Source organism: Hyperoodon ampullatus (genome assembly GCF_949752795.1).
Source record: "Hyperoodon ampullatus genome assembly, chromosome: 14".
NCBI lineage: Eukaryota > Metazoa > Chordata > Mammalia > Artiodactyla > Ziphiidae > Hyperoodon > Hyperoodon ampullatus.
This window is the reverse complement of record NC_136927.1, coordinates 3094860-3117918: the sequence shown is the minus strand read 5'-3', so window position 1 is coordinate 3117918 and position 23059 is coordinate 3094860. Positions and strand designations below refer to the sequence as shown.

General features: G+C 39.2%; 1 protein-coding gene across 1 annotated transcript in view; it reads right to left on the bottom strand.

Annotated features, from left to right (window-relative positions):
* The window catches only part of SDK1 (sidekick cell adhesion molecule 1), a gene marked incomplete at both ends in the record, with an annotated part of 840970 nt that overhangs the window by 343199 nt on the left and 474712 nt on the right, over positions 1 to 23059 (bottom strand). The window contains one exon of the mRNA XM_079719129.1: positions 15461 to 15594. Within this exon, the coding sequence (XP_079575255.1) occupies positions 15461 to 15594 (134 nt within the window). The remainder of the gene's footprint in view (positions 1 to 15460; positions 15595 to 23059) is intronic.

Below are 23059 nucleotides of genomic sequence, written 5' to 3'. Positions count from 1 at the left end.
ACAATGGTTTCATATCCAGTCCTTCAGGTGCAGACTTCAGAGGTGGATACAATCCAGCTAATCTCAAGGCCAGTACAGAGTTCAAGGAAGCAGAACTGTTGCCTTGATTTTCATCAAGAACATGCTTTCTGTCCTAATTTTTTTAAATGTTATAACTCAAATGAACAAAGAAATGAAAGGCTCTGAATATTTCCTATTCATTTTATATTTCTTTATGATAGCAATAATTTTTTTCTGAGGCCATTTTCTCTATTTGGTTTGGTCTTCCTGAGTAGACCAAAGACATGTGAAACCCCTGAAACTCTCCTGAATGAGCTAATAACCAAAGGTCGACCTCTTTGGATGGTTTTGGATGGTTTTTATACATAAATCATTCTGACGGGTCTTAAGGAATGGAACGGCAGAAGGCTGAATTCTGGAGCACATTTGGGCTGGAAACCTTCCCAAATGAGACCAAATCTTTGTGTGATGCAGCCCTGTCTGAATTAATATAGCCATGGAGTGACACACTGACAGGGAGATATACTAGCGTGTGCAACAGTCTTTCAAGGAAAGTGAAAGCAGAAGCATAGAGTGGGACACTTAATGCCAGATGGGATGCAGCTCAACAAACTCCATTATCAGTAAAACAGGCAAACAAACAACCCACTCCACGGGGTCAGCTGAATGCGCTGCCACCACTGACATTTCTTTTCAAGTTCTAACTCCTACTCCGAAGTCCAAGTTGGGGACCAAAATGAAAAAATAGTCATTCTTTCAAGTCTTTCACTAGAGTTTTTGTACTTCTGGGTTTTTGCTTATATCTTGTTCCCTCGGAAAATCACACAGTGCAGCCTTCAGACTCACCAGAGGGTCATTCATGTCTATAACTAAGGTGAACCAGAAAATCCCCAGCTCACTTTTTTTATGATTTTATAAAACTATGCAAAATAATAGTCCTCAGAATCCACCTTAAGAAGCTACACTTGCCAGATATTCCTGGGCCAACAGCAAGTTACACTGACAATCAGAAGTCACATTTCTTACACTCTCTGATGACCTGCTGTGCCACATATAGAGCTACACTAGGCTCTGAGTGTGGGAACTGATTTTGTGCCAAGGAGGATATTTCTGAAGATCATAAAAGATAAGAGGGTATAAGCAGAATAATTACCTGAAATAACAGAGACTCACAGGCAGAGACCATTGCTAAGAACTCACTAATCGGAACACAGAAAGAGTCTACATCTTAAGATAAATTCCTGGCTTCTATTATATCTGATATAAATTCCATCTTTTTTTCTAACATCTTTATCGGAGTATAATTGCTTTACAATGGTGTGTTAGTTTCTGCTTTATAACAAAGTGAATCGGCTATATATATACATATATCACCATATCTCTTCCCTCTTGCGTCTCCTTCCCACCCTCCCTATCCCACCCCTCTACATCTCAGAATCAAAATGTTCTTGGAAAAGTGGGGAATCCAGCACTGTGGATCTGGTAATGGTCTTCACAGGAGCTAAGTGGCCTTTCACTTTAACAATACTTTACCCAATTTTCTTAAGGCTTGATTTAATATTCTCAGCTACCATGCAAAGATCTACAATTTTACTTACTTGCTGTAATTGCCTTCTATAAGAGCCAAAAGAACATCATTTATTGTGATCAGGAATAAAACATTATGACTAAGTGGTAAAGGTAGATCTGAACTGTTATCAGAAGGTGACCAAATGTTAGGCTGCATACACAAAGCAGCAACCAGATTAAGGACTTTCATCATGATTTGAAAAATTGAAAACAATTCTGCAATATAAATAATCTACAAGCTGGAGTTTGAAAACCTCAAAAACTCTTAAGGAAGAGAAGCTAACCAGATGTTTCTGAATTAACAGAGTCAGAATATTGAACTCATTCATAAAAGGAAGGAGTACTGGGAAGTGTGCGTCGTTTGTGTTCAATGACTGAGAAGATTGTACTTACAACTAACAACTAGTTCTGTGGTCTCATCTCAGCCGATAACCATTACTTTGCTTGAGGTTTCCCCAAACAAGATGTATAACAAATAGATGTTAAAGTTCATAAAATGATTGTAAGGAAAATTCAGTTTTCTATCCCCTTTGTCTGTGCCCTCTAAAAGTTTCTTATCTTTCCATATCAATTATAGTGTCAGAGAAATCAGACAAAGTACTTCAGTGAATGTAATATCCAAAGTGATCAGAGCTAGGAAGATACTGACTGCATGAGTAAGTTAAGATGCTGAGTCACTCTCCATATAAGTTTTGAAATGTTATGCTTCCATATTATGAGCCTAGAGTGAAATGATCTTAAATTCTCAGTCACCTAAATTCAGGATGTGGCTGAAGACTGGATCCAGAGCCAAGGGTAAAAGTCATTAGGGTTACTTCTATTTACAGTTCTAAAACTGCCACAATTAAAAGAGTCCTGTGTTTAAATATCTGAAATATAATCATTTAAATTGGTATGGTTAACAAAGGGGCAGGAGGAGAGGTGGTTTGGAGAAATTATTAAAGTTCAGTTCTGGCATCAAAACAGAAGTTCTCACTTTTTATAACACAGCCAAGCTCCTCTGAGGTCGGGTGTGTAAGAGCTCTTGATGGAGAATCTCCAGTGCAAAAGGAGGGCTGACTCAGAGGACAGCTACTTTTCCCGAGTTTGGCCTTTTCCTTGGGCTTCCCTCATCTGTACACATGTTGGCACCAACGGCATGCCCAGCCTCCTTCCAGGAGAAACGAGGGGCATTGGGAGTCAAATAAACCTTGACTTGAATTCTCAACTCCCCATTTACTATTCTTGTGATTTCCATGACTAACCTAACTTAGGGCCTTGGTGCCCTCAGCTTTGAAACAGGTTGGTCATTAAGGCACAGGGCTAATATGGAAGGAAGGTGCACATGAACGCCTGTCACCAGCTCAAGGAGCACCAGTGCCCTTCCTCTACCTATGCCCTTGGGGAATCACTTAACAGCTTATTTGTAAATTCTCATCAAATCTGATACAGCTTAGAACAGCTTTGCTCTTGTATCACCTAAAACTGTCACTTCCACAGTTCAAGTTGACCTCTAAAGGTTTTCAACACAGATTTGAAGAACTGCAAAGAATATAATTTCCAGTGTATTTTAATATTTTAATATTCTAGTATATTTTAGTAATATAAACTATTGCAGCACTCCTTTATATGTATCCAAAGGAACCTAAATATTTGATAGAGTAGGTCTACGGATGTGATACACAGCATCACCCATTTAAACAATACATGAACAAACACTAATTTTTAATATCAGAAAGTTTACATCATTTCTATTTTTCTTCCTGAACTGGTATTTCCATTCTACTCCTCCCACAGAATTTTATCTTAATTTACTATATTTAAGGATTCGAAATATTTTATTGATCACCCTATCATAGCCTCTGAAAAAAATATGTATATAAATTAAAAATTCCCAGCAAGCATATGACTCTGGGGTTAAAAAAAAAAAACCCTCTTGGATTGAGTTATTGCTACAATTATTATTTGCAGTCTGTAAAAGATAAATACATGTATAACAAATTTTTATGAATATTATATATAAAAGAAAAAATATCACTGGAAATGCGTCTCTCCATGAGACGGATGCAAAGTTTACCCTAATTCTAATCCTACTTTTCTTTCTTGTAGAAATAACTGCTGGGAAATTTTGCTCATAGAAAAAAGTAGATGAGAATGGAGGGAATTTTGTTATAGAAATATCTCTCAATCGTTTAAACACCTCTGAGTATAACAAAAGTCAGGGTAATTTATTAGTTAGGATAGACTACTTTTTGTTCCAATAACAAATAAACCCTGAAATCTCAGTGCTTAGCACACCAAGTTTTATTTCCCACTTATATCAAGTCCCATTCAGCTGGGGTGATTCGCCAGGGCTGTTCTTTCCATGCACTAATTCAGCCTCTGGGCAGCTTCTACCTGGTGGCTCTACCATCTCCATGTGTGGCCCGGCCACTGTGGGCCCCAGGGGGCAGGCAGAGCATGAAGGTGACTTGCTGGCTCTTAAACACATGGCCTGGAAGTGACACACTCCCTTCTACTCCACATTGAGTGGAGTTAGTCAGTGGCTCCAAACTGCAGGTGGGCTGGAAATGTCTTCTTCTCCTAAGAGCAAGGGGACTTTCTATCACTCAGCAATCAATCACCAGAAATTATTTGTAATAAAATGTCAGCTGACAATGCATTTGGGTGTTGCCTCATTTTGTAGACAGCAGGGAATTGAAAAGTCCTGATTTATAAAATGATTTATTTCCCAGTTACTAGAGCACTTCACTTTCCCAGTTCTGACACTGATATTTAGAATTATCCCTTTGTTTGGCACCTGGAAGTTTGTAGCCTCAGATAATGCCTGTACTAAAGATTCGGGATGGATGTGACACATGTCCATAAGAGAAGAGCCCCCGACACACAGGCATCCTCAGGATGATCTGATTTTAATTTTTTTAATTTTTTGATGTTTAATTTATTATTATTATTTTTGGCCTCGCTGCAGCTTGCAGGATCTTAGTTCCCCAACCAGGGATTGAACCTGGACCTCAGCAGTGAGAGCGTCAAGTCCTAACCACTGGACTGCCAGGGAATTCCCAGGATGATCTGATTTTAGAAAGTGTATAAGAAATCACCTGGAAACAGATGTCCTGAGAATTATACATGCCTGCTCACCCTCTTGGAGACCTGTGTGCACCCTGAGAGGTACTCCTAGCCCGATCTGAAGAGTGTTGCTTTGGGAGAGTGAGGACGTTGGTCATCTCAAATGTGTTCAGAAGTTGAGGGCAAATTACAATTCATGGTTTAACCCAATGCCCTAAGATTTACCAAGGGTGAAATCAGGCTGAAATAAGTCACAGAGGGGAAAAGAAAGACAGACTGGGATGAGGAGAGATGGGAATTCCATGGAAAGAATGTGAGTAGATAACAAAAATAACCCAGTTTTGTCCTGTGGAGGTGGGAGGAGAATTAGGGCCTCGTTATTTTTTAATCACTTTGTCCTTTTTTTCTCAAGTCTGGTTGAGAATCCCCAGCTGTACTCTTCTTCTAAACCTCATTCACCACCATTTATACATACGTTGGGTTCGGAAACAAACTATTAGGACTGGCATTTTCATTTCTGTCTTTGAACTGAAACTCATAAGAAGAAAACAAATCCCTAATGCTAGCGTGCAGATGGGGTCTCTCAGTGGGATGGCTCCTTCACACTGTGCATGCAAGCTGCCCCAAGGGACATCTAAAAATTCTCATTTTCAAGGTGCATAGGATGCCTTCCTACATCTGTTTGCTTCCAGAACTTTCCAATGGGCTATGGTTTCACTTTTGCCCAGTAGGTGGATTTACGTATTTGTGTACTTAGTTTTAACTAAACTAACTCTCACAGGGTAGATAACTGGATACAAAAGTACACCTGGGGGCTTCTCTGGTGGCGCAGTGGTTGAGAGTCTGCCTGCCGATTCAGGGGACACAGGTTTGTGCCCTGGTCCGGGAGGATCCCACATGCCACGGAGCGGCTGGGCCCGTGAGCCATGGCCGCTGAGCCTGCGTGTCCAGAGCCTGTGCTCCGCAACGGGAGAGGCCACAACAGTGAGAGGCCTGCGTACCGCAAAAAAAAAAAACATTCGAATTATAGGGGTTCCAGAAGAAGAAGAGAAAAAGAAAGGGACTGAGAAAATATTTGAAGAGATTATAGTTGAAAACTTCCCTAATATGGGAAAGGAAATAGTTAATCAAGTCCAGGAGGCACAGAGAGTCCCATACAGAATAAATCCAAGGAGAAATATGCCAAGACACATATTAATCAAACTGTCAAAAATTAAACACAAAGAAATCATATTAAAAGCAGCAAGGCAAAAACAACAAGTAACACACAAGGGAATCCCCATCAGGATAACAGCTGATCTCTCAGCAGAAACTCTACAAGCCAGAAGGGAGTGGCAGGACATAATTAAAGTGTTGAAGGAGAAAAACCTGCAACCAAGACTACTCTGCCCAGCAAGGATCTCATTCAGATTTGATGGAGAAATTAAAACGTTTACAGACAAGCAAAAGCTGAGAGAGTTCAGCACCACCAAACCAGCTTTACAACAAATGCTAAAAGAACTTCTCTAGGCAAGAAACGCAACAGAAGGAAAAGACCTACAATAACGAACCCAAAACAATTAAGAAAATGGGAATAGGAACATACATATCGATAATTACCTTAAATGTAAATGGACTAAATGCTCCCACCAAAAGACACAGAGTGGCTGAATGGATACAAAAACAAAACCCATATATATGCTGTCTACAAGAGACCCACTTCAGACCTAGAGACACATACAGACTGAAAGTAAGGGGATGGAAAAAGATATTCCATGCAAATGGAAACCAAAAGAAAGCTGGAGTAGCAATTCTCATATCAGACAAAATAGACTTTAAAATAAAGACTACTAGAAGAGACAAAGAAGGACACTACATAATGATCAAGGGGTCGATCCAAGAAGAAGATATAACAATTGTAAATATTTATGCACCCAACATAGGAGCACCTCAGTACATAAGGCAAATACTAACAGCCATAAAAGGAGAAATCGACAGTAACACAATCATAGTAGGGGACTTTAACACCCCACTTTCACCAATGGACAGATCATCCAAAATGAAAATAAATAAGGAAACACAAGCTTTAAATGATACATTAAACAAGATGGACTTAATTGATATTTATAGGACATTCCATCCAAAAACAACAGAATACACATTTTTCTCAAGTGCTCATGGAACATTCTCCAGGATAGATCATATCTTGGGTCACAAATCAAGCCTTGGTAAATTTAAGAAAATTGAAATTGTATCAAGTATCTTTTCCGACCACAATGCTATGAGACTAGATATCAATTACAGGAAAAGAGCTGTAAAAAATACAAACACATGGAGGCTAAACAATACACTACTTAATAACGAAGTGATCACTGAAGAAATCAAAGAGGAAATTAAAAAATACCTAGAAACAAATGACAATGGAGACACGACGACCCAAAACCTATGGGATGCAGCAAAAGCAGTTCTAAGAGGGAAGTTTATAGCAATACAATCCCACCTTAAGAAACAGGAAACATCTCGAATAAACAACCTAACCTTGCACCTAAAGCAATTAGAGAAAGAAGAACAAAAACATCCCAAAGTTAGCAGAAGGAAAGAAATCATAAAAATCAGATCAGAAATAAATGAAAAAGAAATGAAGGAAACGATAGCAAAGATCAATAAAACTAAAAGCTGGTTCTTTGAGAAGATAAACAAAATTGATAAACCATTAGCCAGACTCATCAAGAAAAAAAGGGAGAAGACTCAAATCAATAGAATTAGAAATGAAAAAGGAGAAGTAACAACTGACACTGCAGAAATACAAAAGATCATGAGAGATTACTATAAGCAACTCTATGCCAATAAAATGGACAACCTGGAAGAAATGGACAAATTCTTAGAAATGCACAACCTGCCAAGACTGAATCAGGAAGAAACAGAAAATAGGAACAGACCAATCACAAGCACTGAAATTGAAACTGTGATTAAAAATCTTCCAACAAACAAAAGCCCAGGACCAGATGGCTTCACAGGCGAATTCTATCAAGCATTTAGAGAAGAGCTAACACCTATCCTTCTCAAACTCTTCCAAAATATAGCAGAGGGAGGAACACTCCCAAACTCATTCTACGAGGCCACCATCACCTTGATACGAAAACCAGACAAGGATGTCACAAAGAAAGAAAACTACAGGCCAATATCACTGATGAACATAGATGCAAAAATCCTCAACAAAATACTAGCAAACAGAATCCAACAGCACATTAAAAGGATCATACACCATGATCAAGTGGGGTTTATTCCAGGAATGCAAGGATTCTTCAATATACGCAAATCAATCAACGTGATACACCATATTAACAAATTGAAGGAGAAAAACCATATGATCATCTCAATAGATGCAGAGAAAGCTTTCGACAAAATTCAACACCCATTTATGATAAAAACCCTGCAGAAAGTAGGCATAGAGGGAACTTTCCTCAACATAATAAAGGCCATATATGACAAACCCACAGCCAGCATCGTCCTCAATGGTGAAAAACTGAAAGCATTTCCACTAAGATCAGGAACAAGACAAGGTTGCCCACTCTCACCACTCTTATTCAACATAGCTTTGGAAGTTTTAGCCACAGCAATCAGAGAAGAAAAGGAAATAAAAGGAATCCAAGTCGGAAAAGAAGAAGTAAAGCTGTCACTGTTTGCAGATGACATGATACTATACATAGAGAATCCTAAAGATGCTACCAGAAAACTACTAGAGCTAATCAATGAATTTGGTAAAGTAGCAGGATACAAAATTAATGCACAGAAATCTCTGGCATTCCTATATACTAATGATGAAAAATCTGAAAGTGAAATCAAGGAAACACTCCCATTTACCATTGCAACAAAAAGAATAAAATATCTAGGAATAAACCTACCTAAGGAGACAAAAGACCTGTATGCAGAAAACTATAAGACACTGATGAAAGAAATTAAAGATGATACAAATAGATGGAGAGATGTACCATGTTCTTGGATTGGAAGAGTCAACATTGTGAAAATGACTCTACTACCCAAAGCAATCTACAGATTCAATGCAATCCCTATCAAACTACCACTGGCATTTTTCACAGAACTAGAGCAAAAAATTTCACAATTTGTATGGAAACACAAAAGACCCCGAATAGCCAAAGCAATCTTGAGAACGAAAAATGGAGCTGGAGGAATCAGGCTCCCTGACTTCAGACTATACTACAAAGCTACAGTAATCAAGACAGTATGGTACTGGCACAAAAACAGAAAGATAGATCAATGGAACAGGATAGAAAGCCCAGAGATAAACCCACGGACATATGGTCACCTTATCTTTGATAAAGGAGGCAGGAATGTACAGTGGAGAAAGGACAGTCTCTTCAATAAGTGGTGCTGGGAAAACTGGATAGGGACATGTAAAAGTATGAGATTAGATCACTCCCTAACACCATACACAAAAATAAGCTCAAAATGGATTAAAGATCTAAATGTAAGGCCAGACACTATCATACTCTTAGAGGAAAACATAGGCAGAACACTCTATGACATAAATCACAGCAAGATCCTTTTTGACCCACCTCCTAGAGAAATGGAAATAAAGACAAAAATAAACACATGGGACCTAATGAAACTTAAAAGCTTTTGCACAGCAAAGGAAACCATAAACAAGACAAAAAGACAACCCTCAGAATGGGAGAAAATATTTGCAAATGAAGGAACTGACAAAGGATTAATCTCCAAAATTTACAAGCAGCTCATGCAGCTCAATAACAAAAAAACAAACAGCCCAATCCAAAAATGGGCAGAAGACCTAAATAGACATTTCTCCACAGAAGATATACAGACTGCCAACAAACACATGAAAGGATGCTCAACATCTTTACTCATTAGAGAAATGCAAATCAAAACTACAATGAGATATCATCTCACACCAGTCAGAATGGCCATCATCAAAAAATCTAGAAACAATAAATGCTGGAGAGGGTGTGGAGAAAAGGGAACACTCTTGCACTGCTGGTGGGAATGTGAATTGGTACAGCCACTATGGAGAACGGTATGGAGGTTCCTTAAGAAACTACAAATAGAACTACCATATGACCCAGCAATCCCACTACTGGGCATATACCCTGAGAAAACCATAATTCAAAAAGAGACATGTACCAAAATGTTCATAGCAGCCCTATTTACAATAGCCCAGAGATGGAAACAACCTAAGTGTCCATCATCGGATGAATGGGTAAAGAAGATGTGGCACATATATACAATGGAATATTACTCAGCCATAAAAAGAAATGAAATTGAGCTATTTGTAATGAGGTGGATGGACCTAGAGTCTGTCATACAGAGTGAAGTAAGTCAGAAAGAGAAAGACAAATACTGTATGCTGACACATATATATGGAATTTAAGAAAAAAAAAATGTCATGAAGAACCTAGGGGTAAGACAGGAATAAAGACACAGACCTACTAGAGAATGTACTTGAGGATATGGGGAGGGGGAAGGGTAAGCTGTGACAAAGTGAAAGAGCGGCATGGACATATATACACTACCAAACGTAAGGTAGATAGCTAGTGGGAAGCAGCCGCATAGCACAGGGAGATCAGCTCGGTGCTTTGTGACCGCCTGGAGGGGTGGAATAGGGAGGGTGGGAGGGAGACGCAAAAGGGAGGGGATATGGGAACATATGTATATGTATAACTGATTAAATTTGTTATAAAGCAAAAAAAAAAAAAAAAAAAAAAAAGAAAGAAAACAATAATCACTGGATAACAAACAGTAAGACTTCACTAAGAAAAAGTTATACCAAATCAAATGGATTTCTCATTTGATAACCAATTCAGCAATTTGTTCTTTGTTCCCCAAAATATTCAGGTAGGAAAAAAAAAAAAAAAAAGTACACCTGGGAAGAAATCACAGATGTGAGTTACTCACAAGTCTAGCACAAATGAGCGACACAGACACAAATGGCAACATTGACACCTGTGCTCTTCATCAGCCACGTTCCAGGACAAACGGTCCTCTGTAATCAGATGTTGGAAGAAGTTGTCCAGAGAACAAACTATCAGGAAGACCAAGTCAAGTATGGATTTTCATTCACAAACTGTATATTGTGCTGTGAGACATGAACTAAAGATGGAATGAAACTTTCATGATTAACAAGGTACCGTTTATTTCACCTTTCAGTGTTTCACCTTTTTGTATGATAGCTAAACACTCATACTGTATAAACAGCTCAGTATGCATAGTCCAGGGGTGAATGTCAAGGCTTCCTTACTGATGGTGTTCCTATAAAAAGGCTTCAGAGACCACAGCCTAGACTTAGCTCCTTCCATAACCAGCTCCGGGAGGTCTGGGCAGAGCATGTCTTACGCTTCATTACATACCCTACTTAGCAGGTCAATACATGCTAAACAATTAAACTCATCATTCTACTGTAAAGTACACTTCCTGTTTATGTTTCTGAAAATTCTGGCAGTAAAGTACCATTTACCCTATAAAGCCGTAGCTGGATCTGAAATCGGTCCTTTATAATATAGACACTGCCTCAGGATTGTTCCTGAATATCATTGCAAACCGTTCCTACGGCTTTGGCCATCCAATTCACGTCAAAGCACAACTGAAAGGCTTATGCCTGGCCCTTCTCTCCCTATAACGTTAGAAGCATGAAGAAAATAAGACAGAATTTTATCCGGGCACACAAAAGCCATGTTTTACAGGGCAGTCCTCTTGGACGACTGATCCTAGACATTATTCTCAGGAATTCACTTTCAACTACAAACCCTACATGAGGTCTGCAGTTAAATTAGAATTATAGAGGACAAAAGAATGTTAAGTGGTCGTCAGAATTGAAAGCAAGGGTCTGCCAGCCTGAAGGAGGATCAGTTGAAATGATACCGCATCTGCAAATGTTGTCTGAGGAGCAGACATTAAAATGAGAGAGGCGAAAAACGCAGGAAGGAGAGAGGCAGTCATTTCTTTTCTAATTTAAGCTTCACCTCCAGCAGAGAATCTCATCACGCTGGACATTCCGAAGATTGGGTCAGAGCTGATGATGTGTCTAAGGTATGTACAATGGCATTTAAACAATAATTAGTTAATCACTGTACAGAATTCTTCTCATCTTCAAAAAGAAACTCTCATTTACATATCAGTTCAGTTCGGAAGACCTGATCCACACAAGTTAACTCAATGTAAAATCTTGAAAGTGAAAACCAAAAACAGGTTGACAGGTGTATAAAGCTTGCCCGAGTTTGACCTCAGAAGGGAAATGTGTACTCTCAGGCGAGTTCAGCCCATTCTTTTTCTGGTGTGCAGCTGAGCCACGGGAGCCAGCGATGAAAAATTCATGCAGGGTGCTTCAGCAGTCCCACCTGTGGCCTTAACATCTGCTGGCTTCACGTCACATTAAAACTTCACAGTGAATCCACCCCTGAGATGGTGGCAAGCTTTCACTGGTAGCAGGAGAATGGATAGTTCAGAGAAGTCCTCCCCTTCCCGACAGGAAATACCTGTGCAGGACATGCTGTAACTTACCCTCTTAACCATATAAAAGGGCGGGGCGGGGGGGAGTTAAGGGATAATAATGCACAAAACATCAGGCGGTACCGTGACGGGGCTGCATTTCACTTCTAATTGTCATGCTTTTAAAAAAAAATTATTTATTTTTATCTCAACCGTCTTTATCTTTTGCTTCCCATAAGCTTCAAGTGCAGCCAGAATATTCAGCAACTGAAAAGGTGGTCAGGTTTTGAACTCTCAAGTACAGTTGTTTGGGGAAATATGTGTCATCTCCTCCTGCCAGCTGGGGGATAGCGCATCACGCATTTTGATGTTTCGAGGCAAGGCTGGCCCTGGGTGCTACTCCACCTCGACACTAGGCTGTCCCTGCAGGAGGAACAGTTTATTATGACCACTGCACACAAGAGGTGGGCCGCACAGCACTTTGCACTTTTAAATTAATTACAGTGCAATCCACCAGGAATTTAATTTCCAGTACCCTACCACCTTGATCATATTCACTACAGAAATGTTCCCTACTTTATTCTCCTGATGCCAAGGGAACATTTATCATGTTAAATGATAATTGGCTGTAATATCTTTAGATTCTTCAGAATTGCTGGCTGGCAAGTTTTTAAAATTTTTCATCAATCTTGTTTGGTGTTTTTACAAAGCCTACATTAGGAAAAAAAATGTCTAAGTCTGCAGAACACATTGCATCTTACTACCTGCATGAATAGGTCTTGAGAGTATCTAATTTCATAATAAATCTGGTGGGGTTGTGCACCCTCCGTATTTCACAGCCTCACACACGGTGCTGGCAGGGAAGTCCTGGACTGCAGTTTCCCCCCTTACAGCGTTCGTTGCAGTCCAGAAAGGAGCAAATTTAAACAATCCCTGGTGGAGGAACTAACATCCCACAAACCGAGTAGCATGGCCGAAAAGATTAAAACATAAGTAAATAGAAATGAAAATAAATAAACAGGGACTTCCCTGGTGGCGCAGTGGTTAAGAAACCGCCTGCCAGGGTTCGATCCCTGGTCCAGGAAGGTCCCACATGTCGCGGAGCAACTAAGCCTGTGCGTCACAACTACTGAGCCCACGTGCCTAGAGCCCGTGCTCCACAACAAGAGAAGCCACCGCAATGAGAAGCCCGCGCACCGCAACAAAGAGCAGCCCCCGCTCGCCGCAACTAGAGAAAGCCCGCGCACAGCAACAAAGACCCGATGCAGCCAAAAATAAATAAATAAAATTTTAAAAAAGAGACTATTTAAAATAAATAAATAAATAAACAATCAATTCTGGGGTTTTCTGCAGATTTATCAAGATTTCTGATCTTTAGAGGTTTTCAAAATAGAATTTTAGTGAGAAAATGCATGATTGGGTGCCCTTTAAATTTTAGGTAAATCTAACACATCAACAGTGAGGTTCATCCAAGAATTAAAATAAGGCCGTTTCCTCAACCTCCTTACTTGTCACATTTTACCTGGTCCCCATAAAAAGCAAAGAACACAGACGGGGACAGAATGCAGGTTTTCTCCTAAGATTTAAAATAAGTCCGTCCATACCATCAGCTCCTTTATATCTCACCTTCTACACATTTTACCCAGTGCCAATGAAAAGATAAAACTACACAAGGGAACGAAATGCAAGGCAGTTAATTATAATATTTATGAGCTGCTTCCAATATGCTTCTTGGTTAGACACTGAAATTATTTAAAAATTTACATATTCCAATTATCTAACGCATGGTATGGCGTTAGTACGGCAACTTACAAATTCATTGCATTCGTTTTATTTTCTACTGGCTTTGTAGAGTAGGCATGTAGGAAACTACTAGGTGCAGACTATTTCATACCTTCGTGATGTTAGCATCAAGTTAACCAGAATATTTGTGGAATTTTTTTCCCCCTCTTCTAATAGACTAAGGTCAATTTTTGTGTTTCTGACTCAGAATTCCACCAATTTGACCTATTATTATCCTGGTATGTATATTACAATTGAGTGCTGAATCAGATTTGCTAAACAGAATAAACGGCTCTAATTATAAAAGTTGGAAGTCATTAAAATTATCACAATATATTTAATAACAAAATTTCCATCTTTTATTATTAATACTGAAAAATCTCCATAAATCACATTCTTTTTCTACTATGATTCTTGATTCATAGGGTCCTTTAAATAGTAGTACAACACGCACTGGGCTTTGTGAGCCCTAATCAATGGACACAACTCTCCAAAGCACCGCAAAGGCCCCGCTGATGGCCAGATCTGTACCGCCTGTGGTCTGGAGCTGAGGGCTCAATTCCTAGAAATTAGGAGCTGGTGGCAGGGTGGTGGCCACCTAGGAGCACTTGCTGGGCAGGTGCGGGGCATGTGGGAGCACACGCAATTAATGCCCACCGTCTGCTGACTGTGGTGCTGTTCATTAGGCCTAAAGCAACTGTATCCCTCAAGGACCAGGGGAAGCAAACACTACGGTCTGTCCTGCGTATGAAACAAAACTTTTCAAACTACCCGAAGGGGAAAGCCATTCTTTCAAGGTGGTTTTTAAAAACATGACATCTACCACTATACAGACAAATCCACTTAACTCACTCTTGTATGCCATGATCATAATATTTTGAAATCTACCATGACCATTTCCCAACTGTATTTTCTCAACAGCATAATCACCGCACTTCATACCATGAAGCTTCACGCCGCAGACATCTGGTGGCACCTCTGAGATGCACCTTTTGCTCTCTTTTAGCTCTGAGTTCTTGCTCCTGGTCATTTCCCCCTTCTCCGGCAATCAACTCTTCCTAGAAGAATTTCTGGAGCCTTCTTTCAAAGGCCAAATATTTAAACTAAGTTGCCTCAAACCAAAACATCCTTAAATTAACTGAACATTTAACTGTTATATGTGTGTATTTTCTTCATGATCCGGGCTTTCAGTTACTCTTAAGATATACTCCTAATTTTAACACAACTTAGTATATATATTTTCTCAAAGTTTTTAAATTAAAGTAAAAGAACATAACCTGTGGCCTAATCTAGTCTCAAGTTTCATGGATACAACTCCTTATAAGCCAAAAGTTGTTTTGTTGTTGTTAAAAACCATACACATTAACAGAGTACAAAAGCAAAAATGTTATTTTAAATTCCCCCAAACAAATAAGATCCTGTATTTAGAATTACCGGTCTGATTCACATTTTCTGCCTATCAGTTCAAAGAAAGCAACTATAGACATTGGATCAATACTGAACCATAACCACTAACCCAGAGAGGTAAGATTTATTGCAAAATGCCCCATGAGATGGTGGTTATTAATTAAATCCAGAATTTACTGCTTTCACAATGACCATGTGGGATTTTGGCACTCACTTGCTATGCTCAGGTGAATGGGCGGGCTGGTCTTGTTCTCCCCATTCCTCTCGTTGACGGCCTGCACGTAGTAAGCCCCTGCGTCACTGGCCGTCGCTGCCAGGATCACCAGCTGGTTCTCCAGTGTGATGGCTCTGCGTCAGGGAAGAGAAGAGACAGTGTCAAGGCCGGTCCATGGAGCTTCGTATTTGTAAGACAGATTAATTTACCAGGCCGACCATAAGGGAATGTCCAGAGTTGTTGTTGTTGTTGTTGTTGTTGTTGTAAAGGTTAAAAAAAGATCTGGAAGGACAAAAACAAATCCCCAGGCCGACCTGAGGGATGAGGTGGTGGCTGAGCCTGCTGAGGTCCAATGCTGCGCTGGCTTCTGCCAGGGGCCTGGGAGCCCCAGGCGCCGTGTCCGTACCTACCCTGGTTGTGCAGAAGACGGCCTTTTGGAACACACACATCCAAAGTTTGTTGCAACTCAAAGGTTCCTCTGGGAATTCGTAACAAGACAGGTTAGAACAAACTCTGGAAGAGCTGGCCTTTTTTCTTTGAGGCAGGGCTCTGTGATCACACTGGACCACCAAACCCTGAACCCGGGGTGACAAAATTTATTGTGATTTCTCCACTCCCAGGGAGCCTCATTAGAGACTTTGTACATCTATTTATAGACTAACGGGTAGAAGAAAAGTTGTTAGTGGGCATAGTGCTGATCCCTTCAACTCAATTTCCCCATAATTACTAACCCCAGGGCTGCATATTCTCCACCTCTGCTATCTCCCCACGCCCTCAGGTGCAGACCAACAGTCTAGGAGATCATCCCTGAACCCTTCTCATATATTCCAATTCTACTGTGAAAAGGAATCTCTGAGACACATTTGGCCCACCCTCCTTCTCTTAAGAAATGAGAAAACAGAGGATCAGAGAGGTTAAGTTGTTTTTCCAAGGTAAAACAGCAAGGTAACAATGCCAGAGGGAGGACTAGGTCTTCTCACATGTAGACTGGTGCTCTGCCAACCATACCATACACAGACTCTCACCCTTACTTATTTAAAAGAAGAAGAAGAAGAAGAAAAACAACAAAGACACAAATTCCATAAATCCAAATAATCTTTCAGTAAATGGGTGCCCCAGTATCCTTTGCTCATGTTATAGTTCTATATTCTTTTTACTAGTTAAGGAGGTTGTGGGGTAGAACCTGCTAAAAAACAAAAACAAAAACAACAAAGGTAAGTGATCTTTTCCTTGGCTGGTGAAGTGCACTTTGAGGGTCAGACACATTCTGAGCACCAAAATGTCATTTAGCCTACACTCTCATGCTCAAAACACTAGGAAACTCCTGGGACCCTGGACTCGCACAACTGCGTCACTCTACAGATGAATAGTTTTGTTTGTTCATTTTTAATGCTAGATAATCATAGCCCTTCTAGAGTCAGCTAAACTAAGATCTCTATTCTAGTAACAACAACAACAAAAAAACATGCAGGATGTAAAACCGGGGCCTCAGATGTAAATTCAGGGCCTCAGACGTAAAACTGGGGTCACTGATGTAAATCCGTGACCTCGGACGTGAATCCGGGGCGCAGACGCCTGTCAAGCCCAGGTGGAGTCCCTGGAGCGCTGGGCGGTGCGGGCGGCACAGATGGCCCGGCTCTGACCCTGAGGACACCAGTCCGCCACTCTGCCCCTCCGGCAGCTCTGGGTCCCCATCGCCACGCACCAGCCAGGTGGTTCCAGGGATCTGGATGTCTGTGTCTTTGGGGGACCATTACTTTCCCTGCCACATGCTTGTGGGATCTTGGTTCCCAGGCCAGAGGTCGGGCCTGAGCTCCAGTAGTGGGAGCTCCAAGTCCAAACTGTTGGACTAAAAGAGAACCTCAGACCCCAGGGAATATCAATCAGAGTGAGGCTGCCCAGAGGTCCTCCTCTCAGCACCAAGATCCAGCTCTATCCAACTGCCTGCAAACTCCACTGCTGGACGTCTCAGGCCAAACAACCAGTAAGACAGGAATATAGCACCATCCATCACACACAAAAAAATGAAACAACAAAAAAATATGTTACAGATGAAGGGGCAAGGTAAAAACCTACAAGACCAAATAAATGAAGATGAAATAGGCAACCTAACTGAAAAAGAATTCAGAGTAATGATAGTAAAGATGATCCAAAATCTTGGAAACAAAATGGAGAAAATACAAGAAACATTTAGCAAGGATCTAGAAGAACTAAAGAGCAAACAAACAGTGATGAACAATACAATTACTGAAATTAAAAATACTCTAGAAGGAATCAGTAATAGAATAACTGAGGCAGAAGAACGGATAAGTGAGCTGGAAGATAAAAATGGAGGAAATAACTGCCAGGGAGCAGAATAAAGAAAAAAGAATGAAGAGAACTGAGGACAGCCTCAGACCCTCTGGGACATTAAACACACCAACATTCAAATTATAGGAGTCCCAGAAGAAGAAGATAAAAAGAAAGGGTCTGAGAAAATATTTGAAGAGATTAGAGTCGAAAACTTCCCTAACACGGGAAAGGAAACAGTCAATCAAGTCCAGGAAGCACAGAGAGTACCATACAGGATAAACCCAAAGAGAAACATGCCGAGACACATATTAATCAAACTATCAAAAATTAAATACAAAGAAAAAATATTAAAAGCAGCAAGGGAAAAACAACAAATAACATAAGGTTAACAGCTGATTTTTCAGCAGAAACTCTGCAAGCCAGAAGGGAGTGGCAGGGCATATTTAAAGTGAGGAAAGGGAAAAACCTACAAGCAAGATTACTCTACCCAGCAAGGATGTCATTCACATTCGATTGAGAAATTAAAACCTTTATAGATAAGCAAAAATTAAGAGAATTCAGCACCACCAAACCAGCTTTACAACAAATGCTAAAGGAAGGAAACACAAGAGAAGGAAAAGACCTACAAAACAAACCCAAAACAGTTAAGAAAATGGTAATAGGAACCGACATACTGATGATTACCTTAAATGTAAATGGATTAAATACTCCAACCAAAAGACATAGACTGGCTGAATGGATACAAAAACAAGACCTGTACATATGCTGTCTACAAGAGACCCACTGCAGACCTAGGGACACATACAGACTGAAAGTGAGGGGAGGGAAAAAGATATTCCATGCAAATGGAAATCAAAAGAGCTGGAGAAGCAATTCTCGTATCAGGCAAAATAGACTTTAAAATAAAGACTATTACAAGAGACAAAGAAGGACACTACATAATGATCAAGGGATCAACCCAAGAAGAAGATATAACAACTGTCCAAGAAAAAGATATAACAATTGTAAATATTTATGCACCCAACATAGGAGCACCTCAATACATAAGGCAAATGCTAACAGCCATAAAAGGGGAAATCAACAGTAACACAATGATAGTCAGGGAATTTAACAGCCCACATCCACCAATGGACAGATCATCCAAAATGAAAATAAATAAGGAAACACAAGCTTTAAATGACACATTAAAGAAGATGGACTTAATTGATATTTTTAGGACATTCCATCCAAAAACAACAGAATACACTTTCTTCTCAAATGCTCATGGAACACTGTCCAGGATAGACCATATCCTGGGTCACAAATCAAGCCATGGTAAATTTAAGAAAATTGAAATCGTATCAAGTATCTTTTCCGACCACAATGCTATGAGACTAGATATCAATTACAGGAAAAAATCTGTAAAAAATACAAACACATGGAGGCTAAACAATACACTACTAAATAACCAAGAGATCACTGAAGAAATCAAAGAGGAAATCAAAAACTACCTAGAAACAAATGACAATGAAAACACAACGATCCAAAACCTATGGGATGCAGCAAAAGCAGTTCTAAGAGGGAAGTTTATAGCAATATAATCCTACCTCAAGAAATAAGAAAAATCTCAAATAAACAACCTAACAAATCTCAAATAAATAACCTAACCTTACACCTAAAGCAATTAGAGAAAGAACAACAAAAAAAAACCCGAAGTTAGCAAAAGGAAAGAAATCATAAAGATCAGATCAGAAAGAAATGAAAAAGAAATGAAGGAAATGATAGCAAAGATCAATAAAACTAAAAGCTTGTTCTTTGAGAAGGTAAACAAAATTGATAAACCTTTAGCAAGACTCATCAAGAAAAAAAGGGAGAAGGCTCAAAGCAACAGAATTAGAAATGAAAAAGGAGAAGTAACAACTGACACTGAAAAAATACAAAGGAGAGAATACTACAAGCAACTATATACCAGTAAAATGGACAAATTCTTAGAAAAGCACAACCTTCTGAGACTGAACCAGGAAGAAATAGAAAATATAAACAGACCAATCACAAGCACTGAAATTGAAACTGTAATTAAAAATCTTCCAACAAACCAAAGCCCAGGACCAGATGGCTTCACAGGTGAATTCTACCAAACATTTAGAGAAGAGCTAACACCTATCCTTGTCAAACTCTTCCAAAATATAGCAGAGGGAGGAACACTGCCAAACTCATTCTACGAGGCCACCATCACCCTGATACCAAAACCAGACAAAGATGTCACAAAAAAAGAAATTATAGGCCAATATCTCTGATGAACATAGATGCAAAAATCCTCAACAAAGTACTAGCAAACAGAATCCAACAGCACATTAAAAGGATCAAGTGGGATTTATCCCAGAAATGCAAGGATTCTTCAATATACGCAAATCAATCAATGTGATACACCATATTAACAAATCGAAGGATAAAAACCATATGATCATCTCAATAGATGGAGAAAAAGCTTTTGAAAAAATTCAACACCCATTTATGATAAAAACTCTCCAGAAAGTAGGCATGGAGGGAACCTACCTCAACATAATAAAGGCCATATATGACAAACCCACAGCCAACATCATTCTCATTGGTGAAAAACTGAAAGCATTTCCTCTAAGATCAGGAACAAGACAAGCTTGCCCACTCTCTCCCCTATTAGTCAACATAATTTTGGAAGTTTTAGCCACAGCAATCAGAGATGAAAAAGAAATAAAAGGAATCCAAATCGGAAAAGAAGAAGTAAAACTGTCACTGTTTGCAGATGACATGATACTACACACAGAGAATCCTAAAGATGCTACCAGAAAACTACTAGAGCTAATCGATGAATTTGGTAGAGTAGCAGGATACAAAATTAATGCACAGAAATCTCTTGCATTCCTATAAGCTAATGATGATAAATTTGAAAGAGAAATTAAGGAAACACTCCCATTTACCACTGCAACAAAAAGAATAAAATACCTAGGGATGAACCTACCGAAGGAGACAAAAGACCTGTATGCAGAAAACTATAAGACACTGATGAAAGGAATTAAAGATGATACAGACAGATGGAGAGGTATACCATGTTCTTGGATTGGAAGAATCAACACTGTGAAAATGACTATGCTACCCAAAGCAACCTACAGATTCAATGCAATCCCTATCAAATTACCAATGGCATTTTTCACAGAACTAGAACAAAAAAATCACAATTTGTATGGAAACACAAAAGACCCTGAATAGCCAAAGCAATCTTGAGAAAGAAAAACAGAGCTGGAGGAATCAGGCTCCCTGACTTCAGACTATACTACAAAGCTACAGTAATCAAGACAGTATGGTACTGGCACAAAAACAGAAATATAGATCAATGGAACAGGATAGAAAGCCCAGAGATAAACCCATGCACATATTGTCACCTTATTTTTGATAAAGGAGTCAAGAGTATACAATGGAGAAAAGACACCTTCTTCAATAAGTGGTGTTGGGAAAACTGGACAGCTACATGTAAAAGAATGAAATTAGATCACTTCCTACCATCATACACAAAAATACACTCAAAATGGATGAAGGACCGAAATGTAAGGCCAGAGACTATAAAACTCCTAGAGGAAATCATAGGCAGAACACTCTATGACATAAATCACAGCAAGATCCTCTTGACTCACCTCCTAGAGAAATGGAAATAAAAACAAAAATAAACAAATGGGACCTAATGAAACTTAAAAGCTTTTGCACAACAAAGGAAACCATAAAAAAGACGAAAGGACAACCCTCAGAATTGGAGAAAATATTTGCAAACGAAGCAATTGACAAAGGATTAATCTCCAAAATATACAAGGAGCCCATACAACTCAATATCAAAAAAACAGACAACCCAATCCAAAAATGGGTGGAAGACCTAAACTGACATTTCTCCAAAGATATACAGATGGCCAACAAACACATGAAAAGATGCTCAATATCACATATCATTACAGAAATGCAAATCAAAACTACAATGAGGTATCACCGCACACCAGTCAGAATGACCATCATCAAAAAATCTACAGATGATAAATGCTGGAGAGGATGTGGAGAAAAGGGAACACTCTTGCCCTGTTGGTGGGAATGTAAATTGATTCAGCCACTATGGAGAACAGTATGGAGGTTCCTTAAAACACTAAAAATAGAACTACCATATGACCCAGCAATCCCACTACTGGGCATATACCGTGAGAAAACCATAATTCAAAAAGAGTCACGTACCACAATGTTCACTGCAACACTATTTACAATAGCCAGGACATGGAAGCAACCTAAGTGTCCATCGACAGATGAAATGGATAAAGAAGTTGTGGCACATATATACAATGGAATATTACTCAGCCCCTAAAAGGAAACGAAATTGAGTTATTTGTAGTGAGGTGGATGGACCCAGAGTCTGTCATACTGAGTGAAGTAAGTCACAAAGAGAAAAACAAATACTGTATACTAACACATATATATGGAATCTAAAAAAAAGAAAAAAATGGTTCTGATGAACCTAAGGGCAGGACAGGAATAAAGACACAGACATAGAGAATGAACTTGAGGACATGGAGAGGGGGAAGGGTTAACTGGGACGAAGTGAGAGAGTGGCATTGACATATATACACTACCAAATGTAAAATAGATAGCTAGTGGGAAGCAGCTGCATAGCACAGGGAGATTAGCTCAGTGCTTGTGACCACCTGGAGGTGTGGGATAAGGAGGGTGGGAGGGAGATGGAAGAGGGAGGGGATATGGGGACATGTGTATGCATATAGCTGATTAACTTTGTTATACAGCAGAAAATAACACAACATTGTAAAGCATTTATACTCCAATAAAGATGTTAAAAAACATGCAAAATAAATAAATTCTCATGAGAAATTTTAGCATAATAAAACTTTTTCTTCCTGTGTAAGATTATCTTAAGAAGTTACTGCTTATTCAGGGTTCCCTCAGGATATATTACATTTTGAGGTCTCTACGACTAACTTACCTCATTTCTCATTTAAGGAAATTTCCCTATTAAGAAGTTTTCAATTTTTAGTCCCATAAAAATATTTCAAAACAGCTTTACTATAATTATTTATGATTCCTTTATAGATTCCTTTATAGAACCATAGAAATTGTTCCATTTTATTTTAGTATATGTTACACTGGCACATAAAATTAAATATGAATGTTTATTACACATGAAGTTACACATTTAATAGTACAATTTAAAAACTGAATATATCATAACTTTTTTCTTTAACATCTGATTTTTGCCATACTAATTTCAAATATGCCTATTATTCCTCAGAATTATTCCCCAAAAAG